The sequence below is a fragment of the Vulpes vulpes genome, chromosome 2 (assembly GCF_048418805.1).
Source record: "Vulpes vulpes isolate BD-2025 chromosome 2, VulVul3, whole genome shotgun sequence".
Taxonomy (NCBI): Eukaryota; Metazoa; Chordata; class Mammalia; order Carnivora; family Canidae; genus Vulpes; species Vulpes vulpes.
In genome coordinates this window covers 159,340,644-159,356,981 of record NC_132781.1, presented here as the reverse complement: position 1 = coordinate 159,356,981, position 16,338 = coordinate 159,340,644, and the positions used below count along the sequence as shown (strand labels likewise).

General features: G+C 56.0%; 1 protein-coding gene across 2 annotated transcripts in view; it reads right to left on the bottom strand.

Annotated features, from left to right (window-relative positions):
* Positions 1–6,429: 6,429 nt before the first annotated feature.
* The window catches only part of IFFO2 (intermediate filament family orphan 2), a 45,086-nt gene continuing 35,177 nt past the window's right edge, over positions 6,430–16,338 (bottom strand). The window contains exons 4-9 of one of the 2 annotated variants that reach the window (XM_072751032.1): positions 15,220–15,360; positions 13,823–13,962; positions 9,822–9,942; positions 9,618–9,710; positions 8,566–8,696; positions 6,430–7,337 (exon numbers count right to left, since the gene is read on the bottom strand). In XM_072751032.1, the coding sequence (XP_072607133.1) occupies positions 7,232–7,337; positions 8,566–8,696; positions 9,618–9,710; positions 9,822–9,942; positions 13,823–13,962; positions 15,220–15,360 (732 nt within the window). In that variant the 3' untranslated portion in view covers positions 6,430–7,231. The remainder of the gene's footprint in view (positions 7,338–8,565; positions 8,697–9,617; positions 9,711–9,821; positions 9,943–13,822; positions 13,963–15,219; positions 15,361–16,338) is intronic. The other variant, XM_072751031.1, reaches the window with a different exon arrangement.

Sequence of the window (16,338 nt, the reverse complement as noted above, 5' to 3'; positions counted from 1 at the left end):
ACACGCTTCCCCCCCCCCGTCTTTTATGGTATGGCCCCGCCTGCCTCAGAGGGGCGTGAGCCTCCTCGACCAATCAGAGAGACGCCTCGGACACTGAGGGCCAATCGGATGGGCGGCCGTGTGGCAGAGCGAGCCAATGAGAGAGGCGGAGGGGGACACGTGGGAGGAGCCGCAGGAGGACCGAGGGTCGGCGCGTCAGGTGCTCTGAGCATCCGCCCGCCCCCGCTGCCCTCGGCCAGGTGCGCGCCGCCCTCCGCCCGGGGCTGCAGCCCGGTGCCTCGGAGCCCGCAGGCCCTGCCTCTAGCCTCCCGCCGGTGGGCACCCAGCCTGCCCCCACCTGCAGGCCTGGCGCTTGGATCAGTCGCCTGCGTCCCCAGCCGGTCCATGCTTACCTTCCGCAAAGCGAGGGAACCTGGTGATGGAGGATGCTTGGAAGAAAGGCAGGCAGGGAAAAAATAAATAAATTAATAAAAAATAAAATAAAATAAAATAATAAAATAAATTAAATTAAATTAATATAAAATATAAAATAAAATAAATAAAATAAAATATAAAATAAAATTTAAAAAAATTAAAAAATAAAATAATAATAAAATAAAATAATAAAATAATAAAATAAATAAAATAAAATATAAAATAAAATAAAAAAGAAAGGCAGGCAGGGGCAAGCTCCCCCCTCCCCCGAGAGGAAACCACCCTTGAAAGGATGGAACACCCACCCTGGAAGGAGCCTTCCACCCTTTCCCATGTGATGCATCGATGACAAAACACTGATTAGATAGATGACAGGCTCAGCGAGGGTCGATTAGATTAAAACAGCCGGCCAATAAGCCCATAAAACCTCCAGATCTAAATTCCAAATCTGCAACCGTCTCAGGGCCCCTCCCTCTTTGGGAGCTTTGTGCGCCATCATTCAATCAACTTGACTGTTGCTCAGGTTAGCCTTGCTTTGCTGCCCACCACTCTGTCCGGCCTCTCTCTTCATTCTGACCAAGAACCGGGGAGCACCGGAGGAAAAGAAATCCTGTGACACTGGAACCGATTGTCCCTGCGCCCCATTCCACCCCCATCCCTCCCCACCCCGGCCAACCCCCGAGTGAAAATTTTGGTTTTCTTTTGGAAAAGTTGTTTCCATGAAAGGTTTATTTAAAATTCGGATTCTAGGGGATCCCTGGGTGGCGCAGCGGTTTGGCACCTGCCTTTGGCCCAGGGCGTGATCCTGGAGACCCGGGATTGAATCCCACGTCAGGCTCCTGGTGCATGGAGCCTGCTTCTCCCTCTGCCTATGTCTCTGCCTTGTCTCTGCCTCTCTCTCTCTGTATGACTATCATAAATAAATAATAAAAAAAATTTTTTTTTTTTAAATAAAATAAAATTCGGATTCTGGGGGCGCCCAGGTGGCTCAGTTGGTTAAGCGACCAACTCTTAGTTTCAGCTTAGGTCCTGACCTCAGGGTGGTGAGATGGAGCCTCACATCAGGCTCCGCACTCAGCGCAGAGTCTGCTTGAGACTCTGTCCCTCTGGGCCCTCGCCCACCCGTGGTGTTCACTCTCTGTCAAATAAATAAATCTTAAAAAAAAAAAAAAAAAATCAGGGCAGCCCAGGTGGCTCAGTGGTTTTAGCGCCGCCTTCAGCCCAGGGTGTGATCTTGGAGTCCTGGGATTGAGTCCCGTGTCAGGCTTCCTGCATGGAGCCTGTTTCTCCCTCTGCCTGTGTCTCTGCCTCTCTCTCTCTCTCCTCTGTGTGTGTCTCTCATGAATAAATAAAATCTTTTTTTTTTTTAAAGATGAAGTTCCTTTTTAAAAAAATCAGATTCTGAAGTCTTCTTGATGGCAGGCTCCTCTGGATTCATTCCATTTAAATTGCTGAAGAGTTTCAAACACTCTTCCGAAAAAAAAATAAATGTTTCTATTTCCTCCAATGCTAAAGGAGAACCTGGTGGGAGTCAGAGTGCTGATGCTGATTGTGGTTCCTCCCTAGGACATTGGTAAAATAGCTCCCTTCCCTGGGTCTCAGTTTATCCATGTCTACAGAAGAGGGGTAACGCTCCCATTATTTCATGCTACTCCTCTTTCTCCAGGTCACACCCTTTAAAGACACTTCGGGAAATCTAAAAGAGTGGGGAGAAAAGGAAGTTCCGTTAACCACAAGTCTTAAAGATGGTGAAGACAGACTAGAGTTTGGCCATTAACAAGAAGAAAACAAGAACAGTGTCAAATCCAGAGTCCCCGAGGCAGCCCCTCATGGGCACCGAGAAAGGAAGTTAAACAAACTGGGGGGTGGGGGGGTGGGGAGGGCCTTTATGACCAGCAGACCTCAACTGCAAACCAGGCGATGCCGGTTCCTCGGCCTGGGATCTCCGGCCCACTCTTCCCCTCCTGTAAAGCGTGTATAATAATAAATCCTGCTTTATGGACTTCCAAAGATTTCGTTGTGAGGGGCCAATATAACAGGGGGTGTGAAATGTCCCCTATTTTCTTTAAAGAGTTTATTTATTTATTCGATCCCTGGCCTCCAAGATCACACCCTGGGCTGAAGGTGGCGCTAAACCACTGAGCCACCCGGGCTGCCCTATTGTATCACAAACTGGCTGATTATTTTGTTTCCCTGTCTATGCCTCAGTCCCCTTGCCCTTCCCCCTGCCCCCCACTATTTTATCAATTTAAAAAAAAAAGAAAAGAAAAAGAAGAAAGCACCACCAATTCTAAGACATTTCACTTTATTTAAAAGAAGCCAATATACAGGATATAAAGGGCATGATATTTACAACAGTACAGTAAACAGGTTGGTTTCCGGTAGGATCAGTAGTCTTTCAATGAGTATAAACCCTCCCCCTTCCCCTTGACACTAGACCCAATGGGCAGACAAACAGCAACAGTGGGGTGGGATGGGACTGCGGGATACAAAGTCTCCCTGGATGGGGCTAAAAATCAGGTAGATGCTAAAATGTCCACGAAGGGGTCTTGCTGGGGGGTGGGGATGGTGCCTGGCCTCGTTTCTTTGAGGGCCGGGCAGCGGGAATGGTGGGGGATTCGCCCAAGACTAACACACAGGCCACCCCGAACCTGGAAATCCTCTACCCAAAGGGAAGCTCCCTTTCAGAGAGAATTTGCCTTGACCCATACCCACCCAGCTGCCCCCAGACTCCCCCGTGCCAGGAGGATGCCCTTCTAGAACCAGAGCTCGGTGTGCCGAGATGGTGAACCCGGGTCTGAGGAAGCCCCAGGCGCCCAGTCCCTGCCCCAGGCCCTGGAGGAGCACACCAAGGGCTGCAGCCCGGACCTCGGCCTGGAGCAAGCACAGCTGGGGCTGGGTGGTGGGCGTCTCCTGGAGCACTCCCATTCCTGCTCCGGCTGCCTGACAGCCTGGGACCCCGCAGCCTGGGACCCTGTAGGGCCCAGGCCCCAAGGGAGCCGCAAGCTCCCTGAACCAACAGTCTCATGGCCACCACGGTCCGCTGCTTCTCAGCCTCCCCCAGACACAGCCAACTCGGAAATGGATCTTGGCAGACCAGAGCCCACCCTCTGAAGCAGAGCTCATCCCCCACCCGGTGCCCCATCTCCCATCTTCCCCCCACTCCCCGACCTCGATTCTGAATCCCTCACCACCCACCCACTCCCCCGAGTTACCCCCCCCCCATCAAAGACTTTCAAGGACCAAGGAGCTGGGGGGGGGGGGGTGGAGGAACAAGGAAGTGGGGTGAGGTGGGACCTAGGCTCTGCCGAAGCCGCTCATGGGTGCAGGTGACCTGGCAGTGAGGCCAGGGGGACGGGAGGGGCACTGGTTATATTCAGTCCAGCAGCAACATGCATCTTGTTCACAGGAGAACGCGGGGCTACCATAACTGCCTACCCTAGATTTAAAAACCCTTTCCTTTCATAAAAATAGATGAGAATCTCTTGCTTTATAAATAGATTACATTTAGCTTAAGTTACACCATAGAGTACCTGCCACCCCACACCCTCTCCCCTATTCCAAGCCAAAGTGGTTTGCTTCTCGGTAGGTCGGAGCTCAGTCCGCGATGGGCTGGCCCTTCGGAGACCTCAAGGTATATTGCTACAAGAAAACAAGAGGTGTTCACTTGCCAATGATTTTTTTTCCCCTGTTTGGAGTCTCAGAGGTGCGTGCGCGCGTGCGTGCGTGCGCGTGTGTGTGATCCACAACCAGGGAGGTGAAAGGAAGCTACTTCTCCCTGCCTCTCCCCAATCCTCTCTTTTTATAAAACCCCCCCCAAAATAGGAGAGTGAGAGAGGGCAGCGCAGGAGAGCCCATCTGAGAACGACCTTAAAATACCAATGTCAATATGACACTGGGCTTAGAAATAGAAATTTGAGTATTTACAGCTTTACAAAGGACGGACCAGTTCTTCCCAACTGGACCTGGTGCTGCCCCAGCGAGCGTTGGGGGCTTTCTTGGCAAGCTGTGGGCTCATGGCGAGGGCACAAGCAGGGCCCACTGGCAACAAACTCAAAAAAAGAACTTGGTGGGGAGAAAGGCAGCCAGGCCCAGACCCGGGCTCCCCGCCTCCCGCCACTCGCCCCTGCCCAGGAGGCAGGTCTGCCGCACGCCCATCCACCTGCCCCAAATCCTTGCTCCCCAGGGGAGCACAGCTATAGAAAAGCAGCAGGAAGGGGCTGCATGGCCAGCGTCCATCTCTGGCTCCTGCCACTTCCAGACTCCCTGGACAAACTAGGGCACCCTAGTCCCCGAGACAAACATCCTATGTACACGAGGGGGGGAAGCATAAATAATACCACCGGACACCGACTGCCACGGTCACCTGGGTTACCCCCCCCCCCCAATACTTACACTGTCACCTTATGTCTTAACACTAAAGATAGGTCTGTCACCCTCCCCACCACCTTGAGAACCACCCCGGGGCCGGCCTCTGCTCTGCCTCCCACACCACACCTTCAATCACCCCCCCCACCCCCAGCCCTGGACAGAGGAGGCCCGAGGGGGTCCTCCCAGAAACGGAAAATCTTTCCAGCAGCTGAGGTCCAAGCCCGACTGGCTCTGATCACCTTTGGTTAAGATGAAACTAAAACGAAAACAACAATAACGCTAATGACAAGAATAGTCAGCTACGTTTGAACCCTGTAACCTTTAGAAGAAGGGTCAGTGAGGAGGAGGGGAAGGGGCTGGCTCTCCTCTGAAGCCACCGTCCCTCCACGTACCTGCCCAGGGACTGTTTGGCTGCCAGACTGCCACAGGGAACCAGCAGGTTCCCTCACCACCACCACCAGAAATAAAAAGGAAACAAACTCACAATAAAGGCCACCAAGTGCTGATAAATAAAAATCACATACAGTCACTAACACACGCACGCTCTCTCTCCATATATATATGGATGGATATTATATATGTATAATACACACTTCGTATTATATATATATAATATGAATATTATGTACAATGGTCTTAAGACTGCAAAACAGGTGGGGAAACGGAAGAGAGAGAAGGCCCTTACAGGTCGCCGGTACCCTGAGGAAGAAAGACAGGGCAGGGGGCTGCAATCTGATCCAAAGCCAGAGCCCCCTCCTCTGCCTTCCGCAGGAGAGCAGGAGGTGGGAAGTTCTGGTCCTCGGGCACGTGTCGCTTCTTTGACCTCCAGGGGGCGCTCCTGGGCCAATCAAGAAACAAAAATGGGCAATCCCACCCACAGGAGTGGGTACAGAAAAAAATCCTTAAAAAAAAAAAAAAAAAAAAAAAAGCAAAACCCGCTCGGCTAGCTCCAAGCTGAGATTTGGCAGGTGGCCTCAACCCAGTGCCTTGTGACACAGGCCCACCTAAGTCTTGGGGAGATACTGGCTCAGATGAACTCCCCACTGGTCGGTCAATCAAGTGAAGTAATGGAAACAGGCTTGCATGTGTCCATGAGCAGAACAAAGGATGGCTCTCACTCCAGCTCGGCTCCTGCCACACCTCTGATCCGCCAGCGGCCCTCGCTGCCCCCCACGGCTCCCCTTCCCTCTCCAGGGCCTGCCAGTGGCCCAATGGTGGGCGACCCCATGAAGACGGCGGCAGGCAGTGGGAACCCAGCTCCGCTGCAGAGGGGGTGGACGCCAGGCCTAGCCCCCTTCAGACTTTCTCACAGAGAAATTACAGATCTCTAGCCCCTTATCACTGGCTGGGAAGGGAGAGAAAAAAACATCAAGTCATCAGGGCACTAAAAGACCCCTCCCACCGCACAGAGGTCCCCAGAAAGCAAGCAGTCCGGTGAGCCATGGCCTTGCAGGCTACCCCCACCCCCAGCCTCACCATCGACCTTGACAAACCGCCCCCTCCCAGCGGGTGCTCACCCTGGGGGGGGGGGCTGCCTCGGCCTCCCTCCCAGCTCCAGGACAACACCAGGAGTCTGGGCGAGGGCCGACCTTACACAATGATATAAGGCAAGCTGCTTTTTTTGTTTGTTTGTTTTGTGGGTTGTTTTTTTTGTTTTTTTTTTGTTTTTTGTTTTTTGTTTTTTTTGCATAGTAGTTTAAACACAGTGAGATTCCACTTTCCCCCACGGTGCCTTGTCCCTCCGCGTCGCCACTCGATCCAAAAAAGAAAATAAAATTTTGTCTGCCCTCCCTCCTTCCATCTTTCTCTCGGTCGGTAAGTAAGTAAAAAAAACACTTGGGGTGGGGGATGGGGGTCGGGGTAACCCCCCACACACACCGCCCAGGCCTGGAAAGGTTGCACAGGCAAACAGCTCCTTCCTGGGGTGCGGGTGGGGGGGGCGATAGGTGGACCACCCCAAGGTCAGCACTGGCCAGGCAGAGGCAGGGAGGGCAGAGGTCATGGCCAATCAGAGGAGCAGGTGGGAGGGTAGACATCCACATGATCCCACACCAGGGGCCCCGCCCTCACCTTAGAGTTTTGTATAAAAACACCTGCTAGGAAGAATTCTTTGGAGCTCAAAGTGGCTCAGCTTAAGGGAAAAGGCACAGTTAACACTGCATCGTCCGGACAGAAGTCTACATTTGTAATGTGGAGAACGATAGAAATTGACAGCACCATTCCTTGGGTGGGTGGTGGGTGGGTGGGTGGATGGAGAAGGGGCACTGGTTGGTGGTGGGGTGGAAGGGAGGAAGCAGCGGTCCCCTGGGGCCTCCAGCCAAGGGAGGGCAGAGGGAGTCTGTGTGGTGAGGACCGGACCCCCACTCCGAGGAGCCTTCCCGGCCCCGCGGGGAGAGGAAGCAGAGGCCCCATCACCGAGACCAGCCCGCACGGGGGGCCTCCATCATCAGCTGACCATGGGCTCCACGTCCGCCTCCCGCTCAAACTCATCCTGGATCTCGTCTGTACTTCCTGAGTCACTGCTGGCCACGGAGCTGGGGGACGGTGAGTTCCTGGAAGGCACGGGAAAACGGGGGTCATTGGGAGGGCAGCCTGGGACTCCTGACGGGATCCAAGGGGCGGGAAAGACGGAGCCGCCGCTTGTTTGAAGTCTAACCCCAGAGCAGTACCCTGGGCCCGGAGACCCTGTCCTCGCTCTGCTTTCCCTGGAACCGGCTAGGCTGGCGAGTTGAATGCGGCCCTCGAGACCTCTCGGGGATCCCCTGTGCTGCCTCTCATTGCTCCAGGTGCTGAGAGCTCCCTGGGAGCAGGACCCACAGATCCAGCTGGGTTCTTACTCTCTTAGCCACCTAACACAGGTCTGGGCACATAGTAGGTGCTCAGCAAACCCCAATGAACTCAGAGCTCAAAGGGAGGCCACACGGGACAATGGCTAATAGTACTGGGTTGGGATTCTGGCCCCATCACTGAAGAGCCAGGGGGGCCACGGGCAAACTGTTTAACCTGCTCCTCCGACTGAACACAGAGGGGACGACAGTAGGTTCTGTGGAAACAGTTGAGTTTAGGTACGACAGAGCTAAGCCCTCCCCCTCACCCCCACAGCTTCCACTGAGCTGCGTCTCCCTCTTCTATAGCCTGAACCACAGTCACGATAAAAGGATTACAATGAACATATTTGTGCTTTGTGCCCAGCTTCCTACGTGTATCTTCTCATTTTATTGTTGGCATATCTGTCTCTCCCAGAAAGGCTGTGTGTCCCTTGAAGGCAGGGGGGCTCTGTCTCTGTTTTGGCGGTTTCTGGCAAATACGAGGGGCCTGATGCATGTCAGTCTCTGGGAGACAGACCCCCTGGTGGGAAGACGGGAAAGGAAGGAAACTGCTTCCCGTGGACACCTCTGAGCCCCATCAGCAGTGGTGGAGACGAGTGCCCCACGCCCCTCCTCCACCCGGCAATTCGGCAAAAAGTGGGGCATGAGCCCGAGAGGGCTGTGGCGGTTCCGTTCATCACTGTCCCCACGGCCTGGCACAGAGCAGGCCTTCGACATGACAAGTAGCTGTTGAATCAGTGGGGGCAGGGCTGCTGGGGGAGTCACGTGAAATCAGACACGTCGGTGATCCAGCACACAGTGGGTGACTGATACTCACTGGGTACATGGATGGGTGCATGACGGACGGATGGACGGATGGGCAGGTGAAATGGGCCAGGCTGCAGGTTGCAGCCCCACAAACTCCCCCCAGGGACACAACGACTGAATGCCCCGGGAGGACGGGGGTGGGTACCTGTCTGCAGAGCCTTTGATGAGCCGACGGCAGGTCTCCATCTGCACGTCCAGGCCACGTTTCATGCTGCACATCTCCATGTACTCATGCAAGTGTCGGTTCATGTCGCTCTTGGCTGTGGCCAGCTCCAGCTGAAAGGACCCAATGCAGGATAAAGGTGAGGCCAAGTCACTGTCACGTGGGAACCCTCGGCCACTTCCTCCGCGCATCCTCCGTGGTGACGGCGCCAAAGCCACCCAGGGACACCACGCCCTCTGCCCTCCTCCACATGCTGACCCCCTGGCCTGCAGAACTGCTTCCAGTGAAAGGGAGACGGCTGCTGAGCCTCCAAAGGGGCAGCTTCCACTCGGCCTGCCAATTCCGCCCCGCCTGGCATTCCCACACCACTGTCTAGGCCTTGCTTAGGAAAGTTCTCAGGTCTCCGTCATCTTTCTGCCTCTTCTCCTCTACCAATGCCACATCCCCCAGGGAAGGAGCTGGCCAGCTCCTTCTGCAGCATTCACTCTCAGTGAAGGACGGGGGCAAGCGCACAGGCTCTAGAGCACAAGCCAGCAGGCTTGAAGGCTGCTCCCCAACTGGAGGCCCCTGGGCAAGCCACTTGGGTCTCCTTCAATCTCATCTCTTCCTCTGCCTAACGGAGCACACGGTGTCCACTGTGTGGGCTGGAGGCACCTAGCTACCTTTAGGCACGTACAGCGGGCATGTGGGTACCAGGGAGGCTTGCTCAGTGCCTAGCATCACTCCATGTCACTCACACATCTTCTCTCATTATTTGGGATCACTGTCTCCACTGAATAACTTAGAAGAAGAAAAAGAAAAAAAAAAAAAAAAAAAAAACACCTCTCTGGGACAGACAGGGATCACTACCCCTATGATATGTATTTTCAACCTGAGAAAAATCGAGGCTGTAGGAGGGGTACGACCCACCCAACGCCAGCCAGTGAACCGCAAGCCTCCAACTCATGACCTTGTGGATGCCCCCCTCCCCCTGCCAGCCCCCAGCCCCCTCAACTGCCATCGAGACCCCACTTCACGGGAGCCTGTGTCCTCACCTCGATCTGGCCAATGGTTTCCTGGTACTCCTTGTCTCTTGTCTTGAAGAAGGATTCTGTTTCATGGATCAAGTTGCCCAAATTTTCCTCTTGCTGGGGACACAGAGCAAAGGGGACGAATGAGCCGGGTGGTGCGGGCTGCCGGGAGTGAGCGGGGACAGGGGAGAGCTGGCTGGCCTCTGGGCAGCCAGGTGGGGAGCTCACCTCGCCCTGCAGGTCGATGGTTGGGTTGCAGTTGGTGAAGTCCTCCCAGAGCAGCAGTGTGTCTTCATTCTCTTCCCACGTCAGGCTGTCACAGTCGTCGTCAAAATCAAAGGTCTCCCGCCTGTGGGATGACAGCGGAGGGCAGGGCTGACCGGGAGCCGGGCTCCAGAGGCCGGGATCAGGGAAAGAAAGGGGCACCGCCCCGACGGGCACGCTCCTGCAAGGCGGCCAGCCCCAACAGTTCTGCTGGCCACAGGGGACACGCACCTTCTCCGGGGGTGTTCGACTCTTTTAAAATGCAGAAAGTAGTGACCTATTCCTTGTGCCATTTAAAATATATATTTGTAAAGACGCCAGGCTTTCATCAGTGGAGACTAACGATATTCTCATGTCCAACCTTTTTCTTTTTCTTTTTTTTTTAAAGATTTTACTTATTTATTCATGAGAGACAGAAAGAGAGAAGCAGAGACACAGGCAGAGGGAGAAGCAGGCTCCATGCAGGGAGCCCGATGCGGGACTGGGTCCCAGGACCCCAGGATCACACCCTGGGCTGAGGGGAGATGCTCATCCACTGAGCCACCCAGGTGTCCCTCAAGTCCAACCTGGTAGCTGTCTGCTTTCACGTGACAGCTCATTTCTGGAGCTCCTACTTTGCAAGAGGCGATTTATATAATCTCCACAAACGTGGAAAGGTTGATATCATTCCCATTTTACAGGGGAGGAAGCTGCAGCTCAGAAAGAATGACCCACTCGTCCAAAGTCACACTGCTAGCCGGTAACAGAACCTGGGGCAGAAAACCAGGTGTCTCCTGCAGCACTCTCCTCCCCAGGAAAACACACCAAACACCCATTATGTGCTGCGCATGCGGGACTGGCTGCTAAGCATGTACTAAACTACATCTCATTCCCTCCTCCCAATATCCCTATGAGATGAGGGTGTTGATTATTCCCACTTTACAGGCAAGGAACTGAAGGTCGAAGGGATTAGGGGGACTTCTAGACCAATACGTGCTGGAAATCGGGCTTGAATTCAAAGCCTGAGTGATGTCAGGGCTTCCCTGGTCTCTGAAACTATATAAACAAAACAGGCCCTATACGGCCTGCCTGGGACTAAGGGGTTTCTGGGGCTGCCCTGGTTCCCCCAGCTGAAGGGGAACTCGATGAGATGGGAAGGCTGACATCCGAGGGGTTAAACCATTTGATCTATTGAATCAGCCACAGAGGAGAATGACCCAAGAGCTGGGTCCCAGGGCTCTCCATCAACTCCCCCCTGGTCATCCAGGGCAGTGCTCCCGACCTTCCCACGATGGGTCAGGCTGGGGGCCACGGGTCAGGGCCCAAGAAGAATTTCTGGTTAAAAGCTTCCTGGAGCTGACCTGGAGCCAGGTCCCCCACTGAAAGCGGCTTCCTGGCACAGCCTCTGGGCGGCTCCGTGAGCCCCGGGGCCAGCGCGGGACCAGCGCTGCAGAACAAGGCGCTGCTGGCCCAGCCTGGCTCCAGATTAGCCCCTGGGGTCCACCGTCGCCGCAAGACATACCCAACCGCTGACTTCACTTCCTTTCTAGCGTCTGGGATCTGAAGGAAAACCCCAGCTGCGGAACAGGGAGCCAGAAAGGACAGGGAGACGGGCAAGAGGAAGGGGTCGGAAGATCAGGAGGGCGGGCTCAGGAGCTGGCCAGCGCGCAGGCAGAGTAGCAAATTCCTCCCCTTCTCCTTGGTCTGAAGCCCAAGCAACAGATTTTGATCACAACAAAACAGCCCTGACACGGGGCACATGATTCAAAGACTTCAGTGGAACTCCCCGGGGGCAGCCTTTGGCTTGGGTCTCGGCCGGTGCAGAGCCAGCGGAGAGGACAGTGGGAGGGGGCCAGGGCCCTGCCCGGGGGGGTCAGCATGGCCTTGGCTGGAGCTGGGGCAATCAGAGGAGATATTATATATATATATATATATATATATATATATATTTTTTTTTTTTTTTAAACCAAGATAACTTTAAAATCTGACAGATCTGATTGGATACTGAACCTAGTTCCAACCTGTCAACACCAGGCACCCGTTTTTGTATTGGGCCCCACAATACAACAGTAGTGCTGCAGGTGGAGTCCCCAGACCTGGCTCTTGGGACTGTTCCTTTCAGCTCGCCCCATTCCCAGGCAGCCTAACTAGCCCTTGGTGACTCTCTAAAAACGGGACAATTTCTTCAGAGAAGCCCTTTAATTCGCCCAAATGAGCCCAGCCTGGGTCTGTGGGGTGGACAATCCCGCCTTGGGCTCAGGCATGCCCGGCACTCTGGATCCAGCCAAGGGCTCTCTTCCAAAGCCCCTCTCATCGCCCAAAGAGGAGAGTATGACTTTTACAGGGGATATCAAAAGATGGAATCAGGAGTCTCTTTGTCACGCGCCAACAGCAAGCCCCCAAAACACAGGGCCACCTCAGTTCTGTTTCCAGGGAACGACAAGCACAAGGAAGAGTCATACAAACCCATCCCTGCCCGGGTCTGACTCCTGTGGCCCTAAGAGTCTCCCGGCTCAGCAGCAAAGGGACCAGGGTAGGGATGGTTTGCAGAGAGAGCAGAGGGGGACTATCTTCTGAGCACAAAGACAGCTAGTGGGGGACAAAGCACTCAGCCGCGAGTCAGGGGCTCTGCTCCAACTCCTAGCACATCCCTCTTAATCTCAGTTTCCCCATCGGAATGTGAAGGGGCTGGGCCGAGTGGTCTTTGGTCTCTGTAATGCTAAGCCCGCCTCAGAGCTCTGCAGGAAGCATCAGGGGAGACCTGTGTCCTGTACTAAACCCAGTACGATGTCAGAGGCACCTGCTGAAAGACGAGCCCCCGATCCCCACCCTGGAGGGGTTCTGTGGGGCTTTGTGATGGCTCCTTAGAGCCAACCAAGAGCTCAATCGTAGCCCTGTTGTCAGAAACTCAGAGTCTCGGGGAAAGCTGAGTTCTCAAGGCTCAGGTGCCCCAACTGCAAGGGGCTCCGGCGAGAGAACAGGCAAGAACAAGCCAGAGGGGCAGCTGGAAACAAATATGGGTCCCAGAGACCCTGTCCCAGCCCAACTCTTTGTCTCCAGGCCCTCAGCTCCACCCTCCTGTCCCCTCCCCTACCCACCTTTAGGGCACTAGGTGGATTAGAGTCAAAGATGGATCCACGTTGAGATTGTGGCACCAGAGAGGCCAAGGCTACAGGGCCTCCCTGCCCCGGGCAACTACCCCCAGTGAGGTTGTAATAAACCGGCTCTCAGCAAGGGAAGGGCAGGGAGGGGAGCCCTAGGGGCACGTACTTGCCCACTTCCCACTATGGCAAATTTTAATCTACTTCTCTGCCATCACTGAACCTGGAGTGGGCGGACATGCATGAGCTGGTACGGGGCGGCTCCAGCCCCCCACTGACCACAGCCAGCCCCCCTCTCTGCCACTAGCCCACAGCGTCTCAGTGACAGGACACAGGCCTGGCTCTGAACCTCAGCTCTGCTTGTATCAGGGGAGCCGTCCTGGCCAAGCGGCTTCCCTTCCGGGAGTCTCAGCATCCTCACATACAAAAGGGGTGTGAAATGAATAAATAAATAAAATCTTTAAAAAAAAAAAGGGGGGGGGGAGGTGAGGCTCCAACGTCCTTAGTTGACCATCACATCTGTAAAGCACCCTGCAGACGGAGGATGCTCAGTGGATGTCGGGGGCCCTCCCCCAGCCAGCTTGGTGGGCCCTGGTGTGTGGACCAGCTCAGCGATCCCACCCCAAGGACAACTGGGGGGAGTGTAAGGCTTGATCCGACAGGACCACCACTACCCTTTAGCCTCTTCTGAAAATGTAAAACTCCCCAAATTATAAACATTGAGAATAAACGCACATTCTTTCAGAACAACACGCTGGCCAGAGAAAGCACATGTGCAGGCGACTTTCAGCTCAGGCCACTGGTTTGCCACCCGAGCCCCAGCAATCTGGGGAAAAGGAGTGGAGCCCCGGGAAGCAGGGGGGCCGGGGCAGCAGAGGTACTCACAGCTGGTTAAACATGCGCTTCATCTCGTCTGTGATGTTCATGGAGCCGACCTCGTCGTCCGAGAACCGGTTCACTTCCCCGTCCTGCTCGGAGATGTCATCGTCCGAAGCCACCTTACGCTCTTTCTTTTTGGGGACCACCTGACCCAGAAAGGAAGAGATGGAGGTGAGTGAGTGGGAGGCCCTGCTGGGAGGGAGGGTGGGCTGGGAAGGGAGACGGCATCCCACGGGATGGATGGAGCGTGGCCGGGGCAGCCACTGCCGGGAAAGATGCAGAGCTCCTCTAAGAAGCAGGCGGCGTTAGCAGGAAGCGTGAGGCGGGACACATGCAGGACAGAGGATAGACAGCCTGGACCCTTCCCTCCCCCGGTGGTTGGGCCTGCTCAGCTCGGCCCTTCACCAGAGCAGCAGCCCCATGATCTGGGGAGAGGAGTGGGCCAGAGCCAGGCACAGAGTCGCCTGGGATGTCTTAGAGCCAGCCAGAGAGATGGAGAAGCCCTCACCGAGGCCCAGAGGGCTCCATGCTTCAGAGCCCTCTCGCTCACATGCAAAGGCGATGGGCAGGCAGCCCGAGGTTCACCAAGCTTCCTCCACTCCAAGCAGACAAGACGCGAGCAAACCAAACAAGGCCTGGAATGGTCGACCCTGCTTCCCAGCAGAGGGGCAGCAAGACCGCACAGAGGTGGAGAGCCCGTGATCTCTCCCGCCACGCCCAAGGTCACACAAAGCGACAACACACTAGACTGCCCTGGGCTCAAGCAAAAGCCAAACCACAACCCGATATTCCAGAAGCAGCCTTTAGAGAATGACACGGGCCCTTCGGGCCGCTGGACTAGCTAGCCCCCAGCCCTCCCTGGAGGACAACCCACCGGTGCCAACTGCCCCATGGCCTTCTCCCGGGACACACACTTGCTCACTGAGAGCCGGGGGTGGGTACTGGGACACTCTTCAGTGGGACGGAAAAACAGAGGCCAACAGATCCTCTGAGGAATTCCGGGGCTCCCACCGCCGGGCCACGGCTCCCAACCTTGGCGATGGCACCCGGCGGGGCCTGTGGATCGGCCCCTGAGGGTCAGGACACCTGAGTTCCAGTCCCAGCTCTATCTGCCCCCCAGCGCATCATGTCACGCCCCCACCCCCAGGCGGGTGTCCTCCTCGGCCACAGGATGAAGCACTCAGCCTGGATGACGCAGCCTGACGAGCCTACGAGTCGGCGAGTCCCTGATTCTAGGTTGTCCTGGGGAAGCCGGAGTTGGGGCGAAGGCTAGCTCTGGGGGAAGGGGAGTGGGCAGGACGTGAGGGGAAGAGCACCTGGCCATGCAGGGGGAGGCCGGGCACTCTGGGAGGGGGCGGTGGCAGGGGGAAGTGGCGGCTGGTGAGCAGGGTGACCCTATTCACCTGGAAGATCTTGGACACGTCTTCCGAGTTCCGTTGCTGTGCGACATCGCACAGCTTGGCCGTGATATCGATCCGGCGACAGATGTCCATGTCCACCTTCATGGCCTTTTCTTGGATCTTTGTGTCCAGGTCTGTCATGGGCTGCAGGGAGGACAGCAGGGGGGTTACGTGAGCGAGGGTGGGAGCCAGCCTGGGGGGCGGGGCGGGGAGTCGCTCCGAGGCTCCTGCTGGGCAGCGGGGTGCACAGCCCGGAGTCCGAGGGGGGCCTGGAGCTTCTGGGGGGCGGGGCGGGTGGGGCCAGCGCTGCTCAGGTTGGGGGGGTGGAGAGGTGGTGGGAGCTACAGGCCTTGGCACTGAGTGGACCATGTGAGACCCTGTTTGCCAGCCTCCCTAAGGGCTGGAAGGCATCCTCACGACAGACACAGTGCGGTGGTCATTTTGTCAGAGCAAAGGAAAAAGAAAGAATTCCCACTGTTGAAAGACTTCCTTCCCTTCTCTCCCACCCCGCGTGCCCCACGTGTCCCCCACACAGAGGGCCTGCCACGGGGGTGCCCTCACCCCAGGACTCCACCCGTGGCTGACAGCAGGGGCATCGCCGAAGATGAGGGGGGTCCCCGAGGACCCCAATGAGGGCAAGTCAGGTGGAACTCCACCTGGGGCCCCCGGAGGCTTCCAGCCACACCCGGCTCCTCGGCCCTCAGGACCAGAAGCCACACCAGGCCGAGTCACCCACCCTTTCTGGCGGCCTCCCCCCTACATGCTACCCGCTGCTCGAAGGTGGCAGGAAACGCGGGTCCCCAGCAGGAAGGAGGCTCAGGTGGCCAACAGCTCCCTGTACCCACAGTCACTCAGAGAGAGGGGTTCCAGTCTTCGAAAGGATGCATACGCGGGCTGTCCCCAACTTTACAAAGCAACCCTGCTGCAGGCCGCTGGCCTGGGGAGCCTCTCGGGCGGACACAGCCCAGACCTAGGGGCCTCCTTCCACCTGCCGCCGGGCCCTCCAGCGCCCCCAGACAGCGAGCCCCACGGCCAGCACCCGCCCTCGAGAGTCGGAGCGAACACAAACAGACCGTCGGGAGCCCGGGGAGGGCGGGATGGGTTAAGCAGCAGATTAATGCA